This window comes from Parasteatoda tepidariorum, chromosome 5, assembly GCF_982258835.1.
Source record: "Parasteatoda tepidariorum strain Cologne lab strain chromosome 5, Ptep-v5.0, whole genome shotgun sequence".
Lineage (NCBI taxonomy): Eukaryota > Metazoa > Arthropoda > Arachnida > Araneae > Theridiidae > Parasteatoda > Parasteatoda tepidariorum.
The window spans coordinates 81,852,345-81,873,603 of record NC_141759.1 but is presented as its reverse complement, the minus strand read 5'-3'; the positions used below and the strand labels follow the sequence as shown (position 1 = coordinate 81,873,603).

The window sequence follows — 21,259 nt, the reverse complement described above, 5'->3', positions numbered from 1 at the left end:
AAGTGTGTTATCACATTCTACATGTTTTGTAGATGAACATAGCATAAATAAATTATTATGATATTGCAAAAGTTTTTACAATGAATTTTTTCTAAAAATTCAAAAAATTGGAATAATTTTCACAGTGGTTCAAAAAATTAGAATAACATGAACAAAAATAGCATAATTCATTTAAATGAAATCTGCATGAATAGTTAATACTTAGTGGCATCTCCCTTAGCTTTAATAACGTCACGCAAACGATTTTGCATACGATGCACTACTTTTTTGCAGTCATCTTTGCTGATAGTTGCCCAAACGGATAGTTGCCAAACAATTTCACGCTTTCTATGAGTTCATTTTTGTCCCTTGGAGCTAAATCCTGAAGGCGTTTCTTCATTAAACCCCATATATTCTTGATGGGGTTTAAATCGGGTGAATTGGCCGGCCAAGGAAGTAATTTGACTTTATTGTTAGTAAGCCAAGTAGTGGTGGCGTTTGACGTGTGGCAAGATGCAGAGTCTTGTTGGAAGATAAAGTCATCTCAAATAGATCTTCCGATGACGAAATCATAAAGTGTTCAAGTACCTCCTTGTATACTTCAGAATTTACCCTTCCTTTCAAAATGCACAGCTTTCTTAAGCCCTCAGCACCCATACACCCCCAAATCATTACAGAAGTGCTAAACTTCACTGAGCGTTTCAAGCAATCTGTGGTAAAAGCTTCTTGCTTGCAACGCCAATCACGGACACCCTGATGACCGTGGGAAACGCAAAACATCGATTCATCGCTAAAAAGTACGTTATTCCAGTCCTGAATACCCCATTGCAATCTGTCTTTGCACCACCTCACTCTGGCTCGTTTTTGCTTGCGTGTAAGTAGCGGCTTTTTCTTGGGCACACGTGATTGAAAATCAAGTTCATGGAGTCGTCGTAGTGTGGTAGATGTTGAGGCATCCACTCCTTGTTCTCTCCACTTTCTACTTATGAATCTCAAGCTCTTGAAGCGATTTTTAGTGACGACACGTTTCAGCATTCTGTCTTGTCTCAGTGTGGTTATTCGTTTACGACCACTATTTGAGCGATTATTTTTAAAACTTTGATTTGTAGAATAATCCTTTAAAATTTTACTTACAGTTCATTGAGAGCAATTCACTTTTTTGGCAATCATTTGTTGACTAATTCCCTCATTGCGTAGAGTCACAATCGCTGTCTTAGTAGTGTCCGGTATATCTTTCGTTCGACCCATTTTAACTCTCAACTAACTAAATCTGATTTTCAAACGAGCCTTTATACGCGTACTAGCTCTACCGTGGCGCAACTTATGCAAATTTTATGATTAACGTTGACCAATCACACAATTTTACAGATATTCTAATATTTTGAATCGCCTCTGGAAATATTTTAATATTTTGAAAAATTTCAATATTTTTTTAATAAAATTTCTAATACTTCTTTATGCGCGTGTGAACAATAATATCATGCGTCAACTAATTGTGGACGGTTGATAATTTTTCCGTTCGCCACCGTTGTTTATTTTTAAAGATATCACGCATTTTATAAGGTAATACAATGCCTTTTTTGGTTATTCTAATATTTTGAATTGGAGTTGTAAAAAGACTGTTATGCTAGTCACTTTTATTTAAGCTGAATAGACAGTTAATTTCTTTATAAAACTTGATCAGAGAGCGTTTCTCAACTGAGGGTAGCGGAAACGAATCGGGGTGAAATTAAGAAATATTATCAAACCACAGAAGAAAGTAGGGTAGCTTAGATTGGAAGGCCTTGATCAAAAACTTGTCGAATTTGATCAATATGTGTCAACGAGTCTTGTATTGCTCACGTAAACACAGAGGCACAAAAACCAGAAAGTTTGAAAAAAATTTAAAAAAAAAAAAAAAAAGAATGAGTTGAACTGTATACTTACGATTCGCAAACTTTGGACGTTTTGACATTTCCTCGATCGATTTTATTTCGTAAGGCTTTCACCTGAAAAGCAGAACAATCTCTTTGAATAAACGCAAGAAGTAAATAATTTCTGTTTCTTTATCTCATAATTCAGAACATCCCTCATAAATATTCATAAATGTCCAAAAAATTAAGAATTAGTTCGCATCACCAACCATGACAACATCAAGACCTTAGATACGAATTTCAATCTTTTTATTGCAGATGTGAGTTTTCCAGGAAAAAGGATCTTAATTCGATATACGTGTTGTTGTAATGGTAAAATGAAAACTGGGTACCAATTGTTTAAAATGGAGATGTATCGAGAATATATATCTCATGCATAAAAAATGAGGAACTAGTTATGTTATAGTAAGAATTTTTTTTTTATATATTTTGAAAAACCAATTCAACGATCCACCACCTGCGGCTGGAGTACCTTCCAAGGAGTGGAACCATCATCATTTCATGCAATTTGTACCCAATTTTCATTTCACGATTACAGTGCCATCTATTGACTCAAATTTGCAATAAAAAATGGAGATTCCTATCTAAAGTTTTGATATTGCCCTCCGCGCCACTTCCAGAGGTTTATCTGGGGTGTTGATATGATTCAATGCATCTTTTGAACACATTTTACAATTATGTTGAGATTTTTAATCCCATGCGTGCTTTTTCAAAAAATTAACTATTTTATTTTATTACTGGCGTTATACAACTAAAACGATGGTATGTCTGCACACGACGGTCAATTCTTGAAAAAATTTAAATTGGGTTCAAAAATTATTGTGGCGGAAAAAGCTGACATATTTTTGAACGCTCAAAAACAAGGCGGCCATTGTCAAGACCAACAGGTGTGAGTAAGGAAAGCAAAACAGATTTGAAAAAAAGAAAGCACAAAATCGCTAATAGAAATATGGAGAACATAATAAAGTTGAAAAATATAACTAAGAAAAGCCGCGGAGACTGAAAGAAGCAAATCGAAGCAGGTGGTATGGAAGATCTGTTTGTCAAATTTGTTTTGTTTCCCTCATTCAGGTCTGGCGATGTCTTGAGAATAAGCTCCTATTTCGGGTATCTTTCCGCTTCAGTTTCTGCAGCTCTTTTTTTTGTCTTTCAAGTATACAAACTGATCAGCTATGATCGGGATACGAACCTCAGTCACCTTATTAAATAGCGAACATATCCTTAAAACATGCATCATGATTTGTCCGATACTGAGCACTTGTCGTTTCAGTTGGATTCATGGTGTTAGGGGTATCCCTTACATGTTCAGTGCTCATTTTAAAGTACTAGAGTACTAGTATTCAAGTACTAGAGTCCAAGGGCGCCGGCAGCGGGGTGCAAGGGGGTGCACTTGCACCCCCCTGGCTTTTTTTTTAAAAAAACAATTAAAGAGATACAGAAAAATTTTGTTATAAAATTTTTTTATTAAACTTATTTTTATGGAAAAGCAAATAATTAAGTAATTATTGATACATAACAATTAAAAAATTATTTAATCAAACAAAAATTGTAATCGTCTCGTTTGCTGTCCAAATCTGTTTATAACTTTTTCAATGAATTCTGAGTCATCTTTGATTCTTTTCTTATGTACACAGAGCATTCACAAACTTGGCAGATGTCTAAGCTATATTTTTAAATTTCATTCAATAAAATGTAAATAATATTATATTTTCTATTAGTTATTCAGTTTAACAAAGGTGTATAACACAAACTGACTTCTCGCAGCTGTAAAACTTCATCAACACAATAAATACCAATGTTAAGCGTGCACAAACACGTTAGTATACGAAACTACTGTTTGTAGTTATTTGTGTTTCAAAGTCAGTAGCTATGCCAGCGCGATCGCCTCTGGGCAAAATTTGCAAGTACAAGAAATTCGTACATTTTTTTAAATATCTTGCTAACAATGAAGAAATGTATCTTGAAAAAATGAACAGATGAAAGTATATGTAATAACAAAACAAAATGTAATTGCAGAATATTTTAATTTTTTTTCGGGGGGAAGGGGAGGGTAGTTTGTTAGAGGTTGCACCCCCCTTTATATTATTCTGCCGGCGCCCTTGCTAGAGTCTTGTGTATTTTAAATGTTAACCAAAAAATGTCAATTTTGGATGGTGATAGAAAACCTGTACTACCTGTCTTCGGAGATGGTCTATTTGATTTGTGGCTTCAGCTTCCGTTTGCGGGATGAATTGCTGAAAAAGAAACAAAATGTTCAAAAGAAAGTAGTACTAAATTATTGCCATATATTAAACAGAATAAAAATGCACTCTAACATGAAAATAAAAAACCGTTTACTGCGAAGACGTTTAGCAGAAAAAGTAGTACAACTAGCGGTTTTCCGGCTACAATTGTAATGGATAACTTTTTCTATGGTGGTTGTTAGCCTTTGACTACTCGTTCGAAGATCTTATGTTCGATCCCAGTCAACTGCAAATGAACATATTTCCCTACACGGCTTCACGCGGTTGAATAATTATTGACGTATTCATTAATGAAACAATACAGTGTTAGGACTCTTGAGAAAATATATATGTATTGAAAGCTTAAATTATTTCATTTTTCGCAAAATTGTGGCCCCTGTAGATATTTAGCGCCATTTTCATTCTAAGCAAAGAGGGCGCTGTTTAGATAACTGTCATTTCACGAAATCAACAATTATAACATCTATACAGGGTGATTCTAAAAAGATGGGCAAAATTTTAAGAAGTGATAGTACACACACAAGCAAACAATTTTTTATCAAAGAATGCATGGTCGAAAACAAAACGCAAAGGTGCTGGCGCATTTGGAAAGTTGTTTGATGCAAACGTGGAAGCTCCATTCCTGTTGAGAGTTACTGCGCTGCGTTACTTGTCGCCAAGATTTCGGCTGCTGCAGGGAAAGTTCGTGATATGCCTGGTTTGTTTTAGAATGTTCGCCTATCTTTTCTTCGCGGCTGTAGTGCGTACATAGCCGCTGCCGGCCACTGTTTTGAACACTTATTGTAATCACATGCCATTAAATTTGCTTTTATAACTTCATCGTTCTTTGTGTGTTTTTATCTCATATAAGAACATAAACTTTGACGCCCTCTAGCGGTTTTGCGTTTTGCTTTCCACCATGCATTCTTTGATAAAAATTGTTTGCTTGGGTGTGTACTATCACTTCCTAAAATGTTGCCCATCTTTTTAGAATCACCCTGTATACTAGTTATGTTTCTGTTAAAGTATAGAAATCAGAGAGATTTTATAAAAGGTTCATCCTAACATTAACACTATTTGAGATCACCCAAAAAATCGCAATGTGGCTAAGGGGTAGAAAATAAGGTTAACGTCTCTATACAAAAACCTCTCTAATATCAGGGTTAATTTAGATTTTTTAATTGCTCTAGAGATTACCTAAATAATATCAACACGCTAGTTGATAGAATTAAGCCCTTTAAAAATATATAATGCAGGTACAGTGAAAGAAGTTTTCATAATGTCGTTAATTTATTTTTCGTTTCTAAAGAATCAAGTCAATACAATCAACAAATTAGTTGATAGAAAAATAAAGTGACCACACGTCCCGATTTTGGCGGGACAGTCCCGCTTTTTGGTGTACTGTCCCGCCGCCGATTTTTAAAAATGTTCCGCTTTTTAGAAAATATCTGCATTTCTTATTTTAAATGTACTGCAAAAATATAATCCTATTATTTATTAAGTATTATGGTGACTATAAAGAAATAAAAAATACATAAAAAAACACATAAAATGCGTGGAGAGTAAGCTAAATTAGGCAATGTACCAAGTTAGATTTACTCGGTGGTGTGCGATCATTGTCTTTACGCCTCGGCTTAATTCAGATAAGTGCGGACTGCCGTTAGACAGTGCGGTTTGTTGTTTTCAATTTGACGTTCGGTTTGACTCTTTATTTGATTGACAAAGGTTGAGCAATAGTCGCCACAAAGTAACGGTCAATAAGGTAAAATTTAATACTCTTTTTAAGCCTTTGTAATAAATTTTTTTTCATTTCTAGTATTTACCCACAAAATAAAAGATGAGTAAAAAAAGAGGATGCAAATTTAATGAAGAGCTAAGCAGAGAATTTCCATTTATTAAAAGTACCAAAATAGACTATATGGTACGGTGTGATAAACGCAATGCTGAATTTTCGATCTCACATGGTGGAAAAAACGATATTACTAAACAAAATCTAGCGACAAAGAGGCACAAAAGATTTTTTAATAATGCCGCTTCCTCATCTAAAATGGAAGTTTTTTCGCCGTGCTAACTTTAGCAACGCGGAAAAAGAGCTAGCATTAGCGGAAGGGTTATTTGCTTTCGGCACCATAAACCACAATCAAAGTTTCAGATCAATGGATTCTACGTCGCAAGTGATCAAAACATTATACGACAAAAAATATGCATGTGCAAGGACAAAAACCGAAGCAATTATTTGTAATGTTTTTCCACCATATTCGTTTTCACAATTGCAGAAAGAATTAGAAAAATGCGCATTTATATCCATATATTCTGATACTTTCAACCACAAAGATTTAAAATTATTTCCCACAATTGTTAGATTTTTTGATCCAGAAACAGGAATTAAAATTAGAATATCAGATTTTGTTTCATTGCCTGATGAAACTTCACAAAGTATTTTTGATTTAATAAGCACTATTTTAAAAAAGAATAATTTAAACAATAAAATTATTTCCCATTGTGCGGATAACACTAACGTAAATTTTGGTAGAAAAGCTAGAAGAGGCATCAATAACGTTTTTACGAAACTTAACGAACATTTGAAGCAAAAAAATATTGGAGTAGGTTGTGCAGCGCACATTCTATACCTATACTATTCAAACAGCATCTGATTTACTTCCAGTTGATGTTGAAAATATTATTGCTAACATTTATTCGTATTTATATATATATATATATATATATATATATATATATATATATATATATATATATATATATATATATATATATATATATATATATATATATATATATATATATATTGTGCGTGTTGAAAGTTTGACTAAATTGTAGTTCTCATTTCATCCCATTTGTCCCGCTTTGTCTCAATAAAAATGTGGTCACTTTATAGAAAAAGAGAGTTTTTTTTGACCGATGCGCAACCATTAACGATTTTTTTCGAAGCTCTGTCGCCAAGGAAAATAAAAAAAGCCATAGTTTAAATTTAAATGCCTTACGCTTGAAGCAGTGCGATGATTTTTAAAAATATATATATAATCTTGCCGGGAAGAATTATTTGGGTTTTAAAACAGACAAATAACTTAAATATTTTAAAAGTTATTAAACTTAAAAATCACCAATTTGGCGATATTTTTCCATCTTGATAAAAATTATCAAACTCACCGCCTTATTCTCAGTTTTCGAAACATTTTATGAGTCCAGGTAATGCAGCATTGGAGTAAGCTTTTAAATATTAAAAAATTAGACCACAAACGCTTTTTATTTTTACAAAATTGTGGCTTTTTTCCATATTGACGTTTTGCGCCATTTTCAAAATAAGCGTAGACAGTGCTGGTTTCAGATAGGCTATACTTGACCTAACAGCCAGGAGTAACAGTTGCAAACTCACAGCAGTTATAAAAAGAGCATATTATTTACAAAAATGCATCATATCATATTACGGCGGAATACAGCTTTAATGAGCTCATTAACTACACAGGGAAAACTTGGAAAAATAAAGAGAAAAAAATAATCTAAAATAACAGGGGAAAATGTCAGGAATTTCGAATTTTTCCTTACAAACCGGGAAAATACAGGGAATTTTATTTTTTATTTTCTTGTTACAAAAAATGCTGACCTCGGTAAACGAAATTTATGGTATATTTAACGATAGTTAAGATGTACTTTATTTCATTTGCTGTAATATTATTTTTTTAAAAATATGTTCAATTGTTCCTTATTTCTCTGAGTTTTTCAGCAATTAAAACTATTATAGTATTTTTTATCCTAATATATCTCATACATGAGCACTAGTGAACGAACAATACTATACTATATCACTCTATACTATATACTCAATATACTATAGGGGAGAGTGGGGTCAATTGTAACATTTTTTGCTTAACTATTTTTAACTAACAAAGAATCCAATATATTATTAGTATTAATTGACAGACGAGTAAAGTAGACTATCCTCTACTAGAAAAAAAAAATACCTTATTTTAAATGTTATTATATTAGTGATTAACAATTTTTGACAGTCGCGCACTTGTTACAATTGTCCCCACTTACGGGGTCAATTGTAACAGTTCATAAATTCAACTAAAACATAGTTAATTATACATATTATCATAGTTGTGATATATTTTTTTATTGATCAAAATAGTAATGATATTTTAGGAGTAAAAATAATAATGAGCAGAGACCTAAAGGGTTAAACTTTTAACTTTAAGGGGTTAAAAATTTTAATTTATGCTGTGAAAGGTGACAAATGAAATAATGCACATGCAACATAATATAAATGATATAGGAAACTATTGGTGGTTCTTAAAGAGTTAAGTAATGGTTTGTAAACATAAGATTATTTATTTTCAGCTGTTACAGTCGTCCCTTTACTTATTGTTACAATCGTCCCCAAGTCGCCATTTCAGCTTCATTTGTTGAAAACAATGCTAGTTAATTAACAAAACTAATCTTTTTTTTTCTTAAAATGTTAATTCCACTTACATATTCGGTTAATAATTTTTATTTGTTGAAACAAAATTACTATGTTACAATATAATATTCTAACACCAAAAAAAGTACTTACGTAGCGTGAAAATATCTTTTGTGATCTAACTCTTTCAAAAGTACATAAAAATGGTTGCCAGCCCGACACTCGAAAACCCGACACTCGAAATTTTTGCTCTGTTACAATCGTACCCTGTTACAATTGACCCCACACTCCCCTACTATATATAACATGTACAGAGAAAACACGGAAATTTTCTTTTCTTCAAATTTGAGTGACAACTCTGAACTAGGTAAACTACGAAGCACTCTTGATTCCGCACTTTAATCGGATCACCCTAGTTAACCTGTAGATTAACTAGCGTGAGCAGTGGTATCAAATATACAACACTTGCGTTATGAGATGGACTTGGTTTTGTTTTAAGATGTGCAGTCTCTGGCCAAATTATTAGACGCACTATAAGATTCTATGTAAAATCTTAATTATCAGTATATACTATACAGCTTTATTGTTTTTATGTGACTGAAACCGGTTTGCACTTGTTTACGTTCGTGTATCAATGGGTTAAATTAGACGATATATAATATAAAATTGACGATTGAATAAATTAGACGATATATTATATAAATATAGAATATTTATAACATCAGGCATTATACTAGTACTAGTGGGCTGCGCCCCCTGCTCGCTAACGCTCGCCAACCCCAGAAAATTGCTACGCAATCTTATATGGTTTGCTTCGTAAACCAAGATCGCATCGCTCGCTGCTAACTTAGGTACATTGCAAATGCACAAAATTCTAAGAATTCAAAACAATCATTCAAATCTATATAAAAACTTTTTTTTTAAAAAAAAAGATTACATCTTTTTAGTAAATACGTAATAATAATCATAATAATAATCATTAAAATAAATTTGAATTCAAATAAATGACATGTAATTCGTTAAACCTATTAGAAATGTGCTATAGTATAATTCGTGATATAAATCAAAAATCGTCAGATAAATTCGTAATATATAAATTCGTGAAAAAGAGCGCTTTTGACAAAATACTAAAATAGAGATCGATCGACAAAGACTACTCACTTCTGCCTAGCTTAATAGTATGAGATTGCCGCAGCTGATGCTCTCTGGTTATTTCAGTTTCCGTTTTTAAAAGCGCTATATGTTGAGCCACCTCAGCTAGATTTGGCATGTGACATTTTTAGCGGCAATCATTGGTCGATTCGCCGTGTAAGAGAAATAGTAACGTAAACAAAACAAAGCAAACGTTGCCACCGGCGGAAAAGAAATACAGCCGAAATTTGGGAGCCACGTAAGAGAATTATATATATTAGATATTATAATAATTAGATCAAATGATTAGACGCACTGTAGTGTTTTATATGCAATACTTTTATATTTAAACATACATGTAATGGGTTTTTATAGAGAAGATTTTTTTATATACTTCCTATTTGTATTTATTTTCAACGTATTGTTTTACAGTGTTAACCAATTGATGCACGAACGTAAGCAAGTACAAACCGGTTTCATCCGAGTAAAAACAATAAGGCTGTATAGTATCACCTGATAATTAAGATTTTACATAGAATCTTATAGTGCGTCGAATAATATGGCCAGGGACTGTATTACATTAATGGATGAATTCAATTAAAATTCATAGAATGGAGTTTCTTTATAAAAATGTTTCTCGTCGAATTTCATTATTTTCTCCTATTGAACGAAAAGGGGGGGAAAAATGAGAGTGAAAAGTTCAAGCTTTACCTTTGAATGCTTGGACGGTAGATTGGCTTTGAAAGCTTTCTTCAAATCGATTTCCGTCGTGTTCACTGTACCCGGCTGAAAAGAGATGAAAACATTCTTCATTTGGCATTCGAAAGCAACACATTTAATTCGTTAGATTATTGAAATACAGTGAAACCTGTCAAGTTGACCACCCTTGTAAGTTGGGCACCTGCGTAAGTTGACCTCAATTATCAAGAACGGAATTTTTCCTATATAACATAAAGAAGCAAAACTTTTGTAGCTTGACCACCTGTCTATCTTGTATGTTGACCACTGAAATAAGTCAATTTTGTCTAGGAGTATTATGAAATTCAAACCCTCATAAGTTGACCAGAAAAAAAAAAATTCAGAAAATTTTCTGTCATTTTTGCAATGTATTTTAAAATTTCACTTGTTAGGTGAAATAGTGAAAAAAGCTAATCTAAACCCTTTTGTGAGTTGACCATCAGGGGAAACTGTAAGGGGTCAGCTTTTGACCATTTCTTTCATCCGTTCATTGAAAACAGGTGTGTTAGTTGAAAAGTTTCTCTTCCAGTTGCAATAGTGAGCATTTGAATAAATAAATGCTCTGAAATATGCTTTGATCCTTTATTTATGGTCTTTGATCTTTAAGTGTAGTAAATAAATTTTAAAGTGTTCAAATAATTTTATTTTGTTAAAGTTTTCAAATTACATGTTTTCGTGTTCTGATATTTTAAGAAATTATACTTATTAAATACTTCATATGCATAACTAACGAAATAATTCTTTAAAAAAAAATTAGTTAAATATTAGAATTATATGTATCAAATTGAAGTTCATTCAGGTTTAAACACATTTCTTAAGATATTCATTTGCATATTTTCTGAATAAAATTTTTAAGTCAAGTAAAAAAAAAATTTAAATATATAGCAACATGATATAGGAAACGAAAAAGTAAACAATGACCCACCCCCTCTATAAGTTGACCACTTGTCTAAGTTGACCACTAAAACAATGCACCACAAGTGGTCAACTTACACAAGTTTTACTGTATATCAAGTGGGAAAAATCTTTCTTTTTCCCCTCTTGAATTCCAAAGATAATGTGATTTAGGACTGATATAACAAGAAGCAAATAATATAAAGAAAATTTTTAAAAGTCAATGCCTACTCTGGTCAACAATTTTAATTTAGTTACTTTTTATAAAATATAATTACAATTTTTTCTCTCATATAAAACTAAAATTAATTAATTAAATTTAATTAATGAATTAATATTTGAAAAAACTGTATTAACATCAAGTGTCATCTACTACAAGTTTAAAAATATATATTTGAACTTGAGTGGATGAATAAAAATTATTTTGTTAACGATTAAAAATTCGAACAAGATATATAAATACAGGGTGTTTATAAATTCCCGGACCCATTTTGATGTTTAATAACTCATAAAATAATGAAGATACAAACAAACTTGTGGCATTTATTGATGGAATAACTCATATATTTTCCTTTTCAGGTCTGAATATATTTACTTTTGTAAATATCGTCTGCGCGTGTGGTTAATTTCAGATAATTCGCGATCGCAACGAACTATAGGGGGCGTTGTTGTATGAGACGCTTACCTGCGATTTCCATATGAACCGTCATTCAGTTACTCTGGAGACGTCGTTAATGTAGCGTGTAGCATTGCAACGTTCCTTCTTTAATGTGGCTTATTAAATTTAAAAAAGAAAAATGCTTGATATTCTTTCTTATGCAAACGAAAACAAAATGGTATCTCTTTTTATTAGAGAAGGAATATCCAAAACACATCGGAAAAATATTTGTACATTAACAGAAAAAAATATGCATATTCTTATAAGAGTTAAAACCTAATGCCTGAGAAATAATTTTACTAAATTTAATGATATAACATGAAAGGCCCATTTAAACTTTACATTCTATAGTTTTAAGGATCATATTACTTCAAAAATTAAAATGAACAAAAAGTATACATAAGCCTCATAATTTTATGAAATTTAATTTTGTAAACAAAGTTTTTTGACAACAATTTTTATCAAAAAATTTCAAATTTCAATAAAAATCATTATTTAGAAACTAAGAAACGTAAAATAAAGAATGCTGACGAAACAAAAACAAATGAACAATTCTTTTTTGTCGCCATTTTTAGTGCTACGAAAATTCGTCTTTGGGATATGCCAAAAACAAAACAAGATGCAATTTTATTTTTTCAGGAGGGAAATATTTTACCGAAAAAACGAAAATGTACCAATTCCCACAACATAAAACTTTATCTTGGCAAACGTACGTTTTGGAAATGTTATTTCATTTGGAATCTTATTCATCAGAGTTCATATGGCGATATGATTGTTTTGAATCTTTGCTAAACTCTATATCGGCTCATTTTCCACCGAAATCCAACTAACTATTTTTATTTTAAATAAAGTGTTTTATTTTATGAACTGTCGCAAAAATTTTAAGTGTAGATTGGCGGCACTTAAAAACCGCCAAATCTGTAGCGGCGGTGGCGTTAATACGTCGTAAGTACCGAATTTTTATTCCATACTTTTCTGAATCATATTATTTCAAACATTGGAATATACAAGAAGTATACATAAACACATAATGTTATACCATTTAATTTTTCAAAAGTATTTTGAGAACAATTTTTATCAAAAAATTATAAACTAAAAAACGGAAAATAAAGAATTCTTAGGATAAAAAAAAACGATTTTAAGAATTATTAACATTGAAATAAAAACTTTCATATTGTTTCTTTTTTTATTATTCTTATAGTTCTTAATCAGACGTAAAAAACCATTCTGTAGAGAACCATCATCAAATGAAAAAAAAATATTTACAAGCAAATTTTTTATTGTAAAAATCATTGCACTTACCTGATTTATGATTCCCGGAGAATTCCAAAATGATAAGTTCCTTGTTTGAAAACTTTATTCTCAAATAATAGATACATAGTTTATACCTTCATTACTTTTAGATAACATACTACACAGCAAAATTTTATAATTGATATGAATTTGAATATGTAGCTAAAAACAGAATAGCTGAATTCTAGTTGAACTTATTCTTTCAAAATTAAAAAAAACTTGCCAAGAAAACGATTTAAATTAATTAAGAATCAGCACAAATGGCACTATTTCAAGTAACTTGGATAATTTTTTATTGTTGTTTTCCGAATTATATGGATACAGAAATATATACTATTCTATAACGAAGAAGAATATGCTATAACTATTACAATTCTGTATGTTCTGAATTCATATTTATTCACTGGAATGACGAAAGCAATGTTGACTTCACTTTAATTCGTAATGAATTGAAGACAGAAGAAATGCATTTTACCTTAATACACACATCTGTAACAGTATCCGAAATCGGAAGTCATCAGTTGCAAGTTTGTTGATAATAGAAATTAAAAATTATTGAGGAATTTTTCTTCAAATGTTTGGCGTGTTCTGTTCCTGAAAGATTTACTAATATTCTGGAGATTTTTTTCAAGTTCTTCGGCCTTTTCCTTAGGGAAATTTTGTTTCTTATTTGCTGCTAAAAAATGGCGTCTGATTCAGTCAATGACTTTGATGGAACTAAATGAAAACGTGATAAATTAATGTCCGATATTTACAGGCTCCCGCTAGACGGCGTACTCGAGCGTTGCGATCGCGAATTTCATTTTCCAGTCTAAATATTTGTACTTTTCTAAATATCGTCTGCTTAGTAATTGCATTTTTCTCTCTTTTGTTTTTGGCAACTATTGCAATGTTATGTTTACTTTTGATGTGTTTGTTCTATGTAGTACCTTTCTATGTGATGTTTTATTCGAGCGGATATTAAGGAGAATGCATGCACCACAAGAGAAAGCACAGATTTTATGGTGGTTCATAGAAAGAAATCGATAGTGCAAGCACAGAGAAATTGCAGAAGAATTTAGCAAAAAGAACCTCCATCCAAAAGCAGCATCTTGCGGTGGAAAAATAATTTTCTAGAAACTGGAAGTATCGCAGATAAGAAACGTCCCTGCGCAAGTGATTTTGACGTTGAGCGTGTTAGACAGACATTTTTAGACAATCCTAGAAGTTCTGTGAGATCAGCGGCAATTGAATTGGATATGCCAATTTCGACGGTGCACAAGGTTATTAAGAAACAATTAAAACTGCATGCATACGAAGTTCAAATTGTTCAAGGTTTGGAACCGGACAATAGGCCTAGGAGGATGGCGTTTGCAACAGATATGGTAGGAAGGATAGAAGATGCTGCTGATTTTCTGAAACGCATAATGTTCTCCGACGAAGCATCCTTTCATGTTTCTGGCATTGTTAATCGCCATAATGTGCGCATATGGGGATCTGAAAACCCCCATGTAGCATATGGGGATCTGAAAACCCCCATGTAGCATATGGGGATCTGAAAACCCCCATAGAATAATTCGTGATATAAATCAAAAATCGTCAAATAAATTCGTAATATATAAATTCGTGAAAAAAAGCGCTTTCGACAAAATACTAAACTAGAGATCTATCGACAAAGACTACTCACTTCTGCCTAGCTTAATAGTATGAGATTGCCGCAGCTGATGGTCTCTGGCTATTTCAGTTTCCGTTTTTAAAAGCGCTATATGTTGAGCCACCTCAGCTAGATTTGGCAATGTGACATTTTTAGCGGCAATCATTGGTCGATTCGCCGTGTAAGAGAAATAGTAACGTAAACAAAACAAAGCAAGCGTTGCCACTGGCGGAAAAGAAATACAGCCAAAATTTGGGAGCCACGTAAGAGAATTATATATATTAGATTAAATATTAAAGTAAATGATAGAAGGTTGGATTTTTTTTTACAGACTCTTTAAATATTTTCTGTCCTCTAGGTTTGAGAAAAAGAGTAAAAAAAATTGTATATAGCTACCACTGGTCTGTGGACATCCCAAAACGCACGTTCTTGACTATCTAAAACTTTTCGTTCGAATTTTTCTCGTTTGCGGTCCACCCTGTAAAACAAAATATAAGTTATAGCTACAAAAAAATTTTTTATTAACATTTATGCCTGCATTTATTAAAAATTAACTTAGTTTACTTAAAATTCCTTTACTCCTAGTATTTATACATATATTTGCACCACGTAAATCAGTTTAGCGGTTAACTGTTAACTGAAGTATTAAGATTTTTCTCTTTTTTTTGCTGCCACGAAATCTTATGTCTGAAGATGTGTAACGATTGGTTTGGGATTTAACCGTGAAATCTCCAGGTATGACCACCTCTTTGTAGCGACCACCTCTATGTAGCGACCACCTCTATTTAGGACCACTTTTGGGAGGCGCGGAATTTTTTTCATGGACTTTGTGTTGAAGAAAACCTTTAGGAGAGACCATTAAAACCTCTCCCAGAAATCGGACAAATATTTACAACAAATGCGAAAAAGGTCAAATCAGGAAACTCGAAAAAATATCAAAACAAAATATTTAACAAATCAAATAAGCAGATTAAAATGTATTCAAAATATACTCGAAGCAACCGCATGTTACAGTCAGAGTTCGCTAAAGACGATGCTATCAATGATTTACTTTTAGAGTGGAAAGTTAAATTTGAAAAAAAAAAAGTTTTTTAAAAAAAAAAAAACAAGTAACTCAAACAAACAAACCTCATCTTTTAAAACTAACAATTTTTATGATATAATATAAATTGAAAACTTAAAGAAAAAACGTAATTGTTTGTTTATTTAAAATAGTTTTATCAGTCATAATTGGTAAATTTGTTTTTACAAATAATTATATCAGTTGGGTTTCATTTTTATCAACGCTAAATTGTATTCACAGATCCGTCTTTCCATGACGCCAACAGAAGAGGCATTTCCGCGCCAAGAAAGTGACACGGACTAAAATTAAAATCGTTTGCGAAAAATCATGTACCTTTTGAAGTCAATGGAGGTAACCTCTAAGAACGACCATTTAACTGTGGAACGGAGAGTGGTCGCTTTCGAGAGGTTTCACTGCATTATGTTCTTACAATTTCTTGAATTGATGAAATAAAAAAAGAACTAATCAGACTGAAATTATGAATTTTTCGTATAAGCAGTACAAAATAAATTAAGGCGTTAAGGCAGGAGTATCGAATAAAATCAAGATAAAATAAGTGGGGGAAGCTATCTAAAAAGAAATGCATAAGCAGTTCCTTTATTGGCTAGTGGAATAGAACTCTCATTTTTCAATCATTTCAAAAATATATGTAAAAGTAGAACTATCATGAACAAATTTGAAAGTTTTTAGCAAAAGCAAGAAAAAAAATGTCTTCTTGAACTTTTGGAAATTTTCCTTATTTCTATTTTTTTAATTCCGTTAAAGTTTGTAAAAGATTCTGGAAACTGTATTAAGAAACTTACTTGGCTTGTGCTTCAGCTTGCATGAAAATGAACTCCCATTTTCTCGAAAACATTTTCTGCAATCTGGCTAGATTTTCCGCTTCATAGTCAACCAGTTCTAAACGCGTCTTGTTTTGCATTGTTCTTTTACACAAGTAGACAGCTGTTTCAAAGATAAAAACAATCGTTAGAATTTACGATTTATAAAGCTATAGATTTGAAACATTAGGGATATACTGAATTTTCAAGGAGGAAAAAAAAAAACAGTCGACAATGAAAGACAAAATATGTAAACAAGAGAAAAAAAAGAATGGAATAGGAACATAGAGAGGTCGCAAAAGCTAATCCGGATCAGTTTGCTCAGGATTTGCTTTTGCGTATATCACTAATCACTAATGACTAATCACCTTCAGTATATCACTAATGTTCACAAGCTATAGATTTGGAAAGCTTCAGTTTTTAACTGTCTGCCACCCTTAAAAATATTTTTCAAGAATCGTAGTATTGGCAGCCATGCTTCAGGAAAACATCCAGAAAAATTTCGATTTATGATAATGAAATTAAAAATAGAAAGGTATTTAAATTACGGGAATTATATTTGAACTAGGGGATTTATGCATATTACGGGAGCTATAAATGAACTATGAAACGGCGGTTTAATTCAGTGATATACCTTAAAAAGGTTAGGTCTATCTCTAACTGTAAAAATTAAATTATTTTTCGGAACTTGTTGAATTTATTATTTATTAATATTTATCTATCATTTGTTCATTACGTTTGTATACTTAATTTTTTTTTTCAAAAAATAAATTAAATAGCGAGTTATATAAACTTTCCAAAAATTGATTTCACGACTTTATGAGCAATAAATTTAAAAAAGTAAAAAAATCACCACTAGAAGTTTCCGTTAGAAAAATACCAAAAACAATGATTAAATAATTTATGCTTCATGCAATTCTATGTGAATTGAATCTTAAATGATATTTTCCTTTAATGTAAAAAATTCTAACCATTTTTTACCACTAGATGATTAAATGCTATATAAAAAATAACTGTTATATACTTACCGTAATCTGTATTTTCCGGTTCCCAGCAATTCGACGGCCAGAAATAGGGTGTCTAAAAAAATTAAACAAATAATGGAAACCCTGGTTATATTCTAAACAAATATATATACCAAGGACGTTCCTTTAAAAAAATATTAAAAATTAATAAATATATTTACAGAATAAATAAATCATTCTTTTTCAAAAGACTCTCCTTAGATGAAATGTAATCCCTTTTTTAAAATTATAGATAATTTGTTTTCTTTAGAAGCTGATTCAAAGAACATTACACAGCTGAAATAACCTCAGAATCTACATAAAATGTTTTGGCTCGGAACTTCTCGGACGTCGGAAACGCATCGGAACTCGTCGGAAACAGCCGGAAGTTGCATGGTCTGGACTGAAAGGAGAATGTGGCATGATGATTGCATAGAACGCTGTACTGAATATGCAAGAGAGCATTATCATGATATAATATCCAATTTTCTTCCCTGTTACGCTTTGTGTTGTCTTAAAACATTCTAAACTGAAATATAATATTCTCCATTCTCAATTGTTTTTGAAGACACGGCATGGTGACAGGTTACACCTTTATGATCAATGAAAATAATCATCATGATTATTTTCTTTGATCATAAAGGTGTCATGAGCATTAATAGATTTTGTTGCTTTTTTCAAAGGCAGAGAATCCACATACTTGTATCGGACTTAGTAAGAAGAATAAATTATAATCACCAGTCTTATCTCTAATCACCACGAAAAAACACTTAAATGTGCAATAATTTTTGAATAAATTGGAACTTCTCAAAAAAATTCATTAAACTAGTTATTCATTAATTATTATCATATTCATTCACATTCATTAATTATTATATACCTAAAAACATTTTAAAGTGGAAAAATAGATTTCGGTTGACTTTTTAAGTTTTCCCGGTGATAAACTATTCAAATTATTGGTGTTTGCATGATTATCAATCACTATTTACAGAAAAAAATGCACGTTTTTTACATGGGAATATATTTATAATAAAAAATGTAGAATGCAATGCTTCTGCTCTTAATTTTTTTAAATACAATTTATGAAAAGTAAGATTCTTAAGTGCTCGGGCATTACCTTCTACATCAGAAAGCCTCCACACGGTTTTTTATAAGTAGTCTGCGCAGACTAATTAAAAAGTGAACCAGTGGTGCGCATGAACCCAAATTCTATTTTTACAGTAATTGAGAGAAATTTATCATGTATATTTGAGAATTGAATCTGTAGTGGTTGGCAAGTAAATAAAACAAACCAATTATATTAAAAAATTAAACAAATTTTTAGGCATGTATTCATACCACTATCTTATTTTTACTAGATTTTCAATTAAATGCTTCTTTCGTATACTTGTTTACCTTCATAGTGGTCTGATCGGACTACCTTCAAGAAACCGTGTGGAGGCGTAACCTCGGAGGTTACGGTGAAGGCTTTCAGTTGTAGGAGGCTCGGGGCCCCCGTGTGTAAAGACGGTACTGGCTGCAATGTATATTCAGTTTCAGAACTATTTCAGACAGAAAAAAGGGATAGTTACCTGAAACCTATAGAAGGTGCCGTCTGCTTTCACTGTGAGGAGATGATCGTCGATTGGAAAGAAATAACCATGAGCCGACATCAGGTGAGCCAAGTGCAGAGCCTCCACTACAGTGAAACACTGGAATTGATTCTCAATCTTTGTAACATTAAAAACAAAACTGTGTCTTGATCTCAGAGCTGAAATCAGCGCTTTATTCTCTAAAAACTTAATGATTTTGTAGTTTCTGCTTTAATTACAGAAAGCGCTACATAAATCATAGAATTGCGTTGATGAACGTTTCATTCTGGACGCAGCTCGAAATCCGTGTTTAAAAAAAATGGATGCAGTTTATTAATTCCATTTTTCAAACTTCTCTTATCAAAATGTTTCTTTTTCTTTAAAGAAAAAGCTAATAGATAAAAATAAATTCGTGAAGTGATGTCATCATCCATTTGTCACACCATGAAACACCCATTTGCATTAATCACTCAGCATTTTTTGAGGAAAACATATTAAAAGTCAACGGTTCTTTTTACAAGGTTGTCACGTATCTTATAGATGCATAATAGTGTTATTATACTGACGTTGTAAGAATTTAGAGTTTCCAAGTGATTGTTTAGAGTTAAAGTGATCTTTAAAACGAAGCGACGTCATAAAAGTTACATCTGTAATGTACCCAGATACCCCAAAATTGAAGTTCGGGACTTTGACCCATAATAATTATGCTCAGTGTTTCAAAAAGTAAGGAAAAGTAAGCTCGAAATTCTTAGTTTTGTTGTTAAATTTGGGTCGAACATTGAAAAAGGGCACCTTTTTTAAGTATAAACTTTCTTAAACACGTATTTTTTGATGTGTAGAGTTTCTTAAACATGCATTTTGAGCTGTGTCCATGTTCTTAAACACACATTTTGAGCAGTATCCATGCTCTTTAACATGCATATCGAGCTGTATCCATGTTCTTAAACACGTAGTTTGAGCTGTATCTACAATAAAAAGCTCACAGATTTTTTTTTTCAGATATGAAAAAAATCACGATATTGAGTTAGCAGCCGTATTTAAAGGGGAAAAAAAGAGTTGAGTTGCAAAAAAAAAAAAAAAAAATTAAGCTCTTTTATTAAGTGATTACATCTTTCCTTATTAAAAATTCCTATGGAAACATTTCGTAAAAATACTTAATTTCATATAAATATGATTTATTTATTTGATTATTGATTTGATTTCAATACTTTTTTTTGTATATAAATTCAATTGCAAATATTAATCTATTTATTTCCTTTTACTAACATTTTTTTTGATTCATAACTGGGCTTTTAGGTTATTGACTGCTCAAAGTCCTAATAATTTTTTTTGAAGAAATTAAATAGCTTGAATAGCAGAACGAAGCACAATTTCGGTGGAAATCAGGTTCTTACTTATGAATAGAATGATACAAAATTTACATTTAATTTATTATTAAATCAATAAATGCTAATTATTGAATTTTGAAAAAAAATTCGAAGGTGGTCAGACGAATCGGTATCAATTTAAGAAAAATATGAAAAATTAAAAAGAATAATTTTATTTTTTGAAGCAGAATTTCTTAAACTATTTGGTGTGAGGACCCCACAATATTAACGAAACTTTTGTGGGACGCCAAAAAGCATTGCGCAAATCCGACACACGTAAATGAAAAATTTATTATAATATAATATATTATTTCAGTTTTAGGTCATAAACTTTACAAAGAGAAAACAGTAAGAAACTCAAAAATAAAATTACTTAAGCCACTTGAAAGGTCGCTACAGCCCTCAAGCATGCGAAGTATCAATGGGAAAGGTGTTATTTTTAATTATGTTATCAAGTCTTGGCAAAATACCACAGGACGAAGTTGAATATTCTTTAGATTTGATCGACACTTTTGATTCTATGGTGGTTAGGGACGTCGCCTCACACAAATA

At 31.6% G+C, this 21,259-nt stretch overlaps 1 protein-coding gene across 1 annotated transcript in view; it reads right to left on the bottom strand.

Annotated features, from left to right (window-relative positions):
• The window catches only part of LOC107447701 (regulator of G protein signaling 7-like), a 73,366-nt gene that overhangs the window by 26,728 nt on the left and 25,379 nt on the right, over nt 1-21,259 (bottom strand). Inside the window, exons 4-10 of the mRNA XM_087164408.1 lie at nt 19,341-19,447; nt 17,794-17,845; nt 16,748-16,889; nt 15,278-15,359; nt 10,377-10,451; nt 4,067-4,126; nt 1,906-1,967 (exon numbers count right to left, since the gene is read on the bottom strand). Coding sequence (XP_087020534.1) covers nt 1,906-1,967; nt 4,067-4,126; nt 10,377-10,451; nt 15,278-15,359; nt 16,748-16,889; nt 17,794-17,845; nt 19,341-19,447 — 580 coding nt within the window. The remainder of the gene's footprint in view (nt 1-1,905; nt 1,968-4,066; nt 4,127-10,376; nt 10,452-15,277; nt 15,360-16,747; nt 16,890-17,793; nt 17,846-19,340; nt 19,448-21,259) is intronic.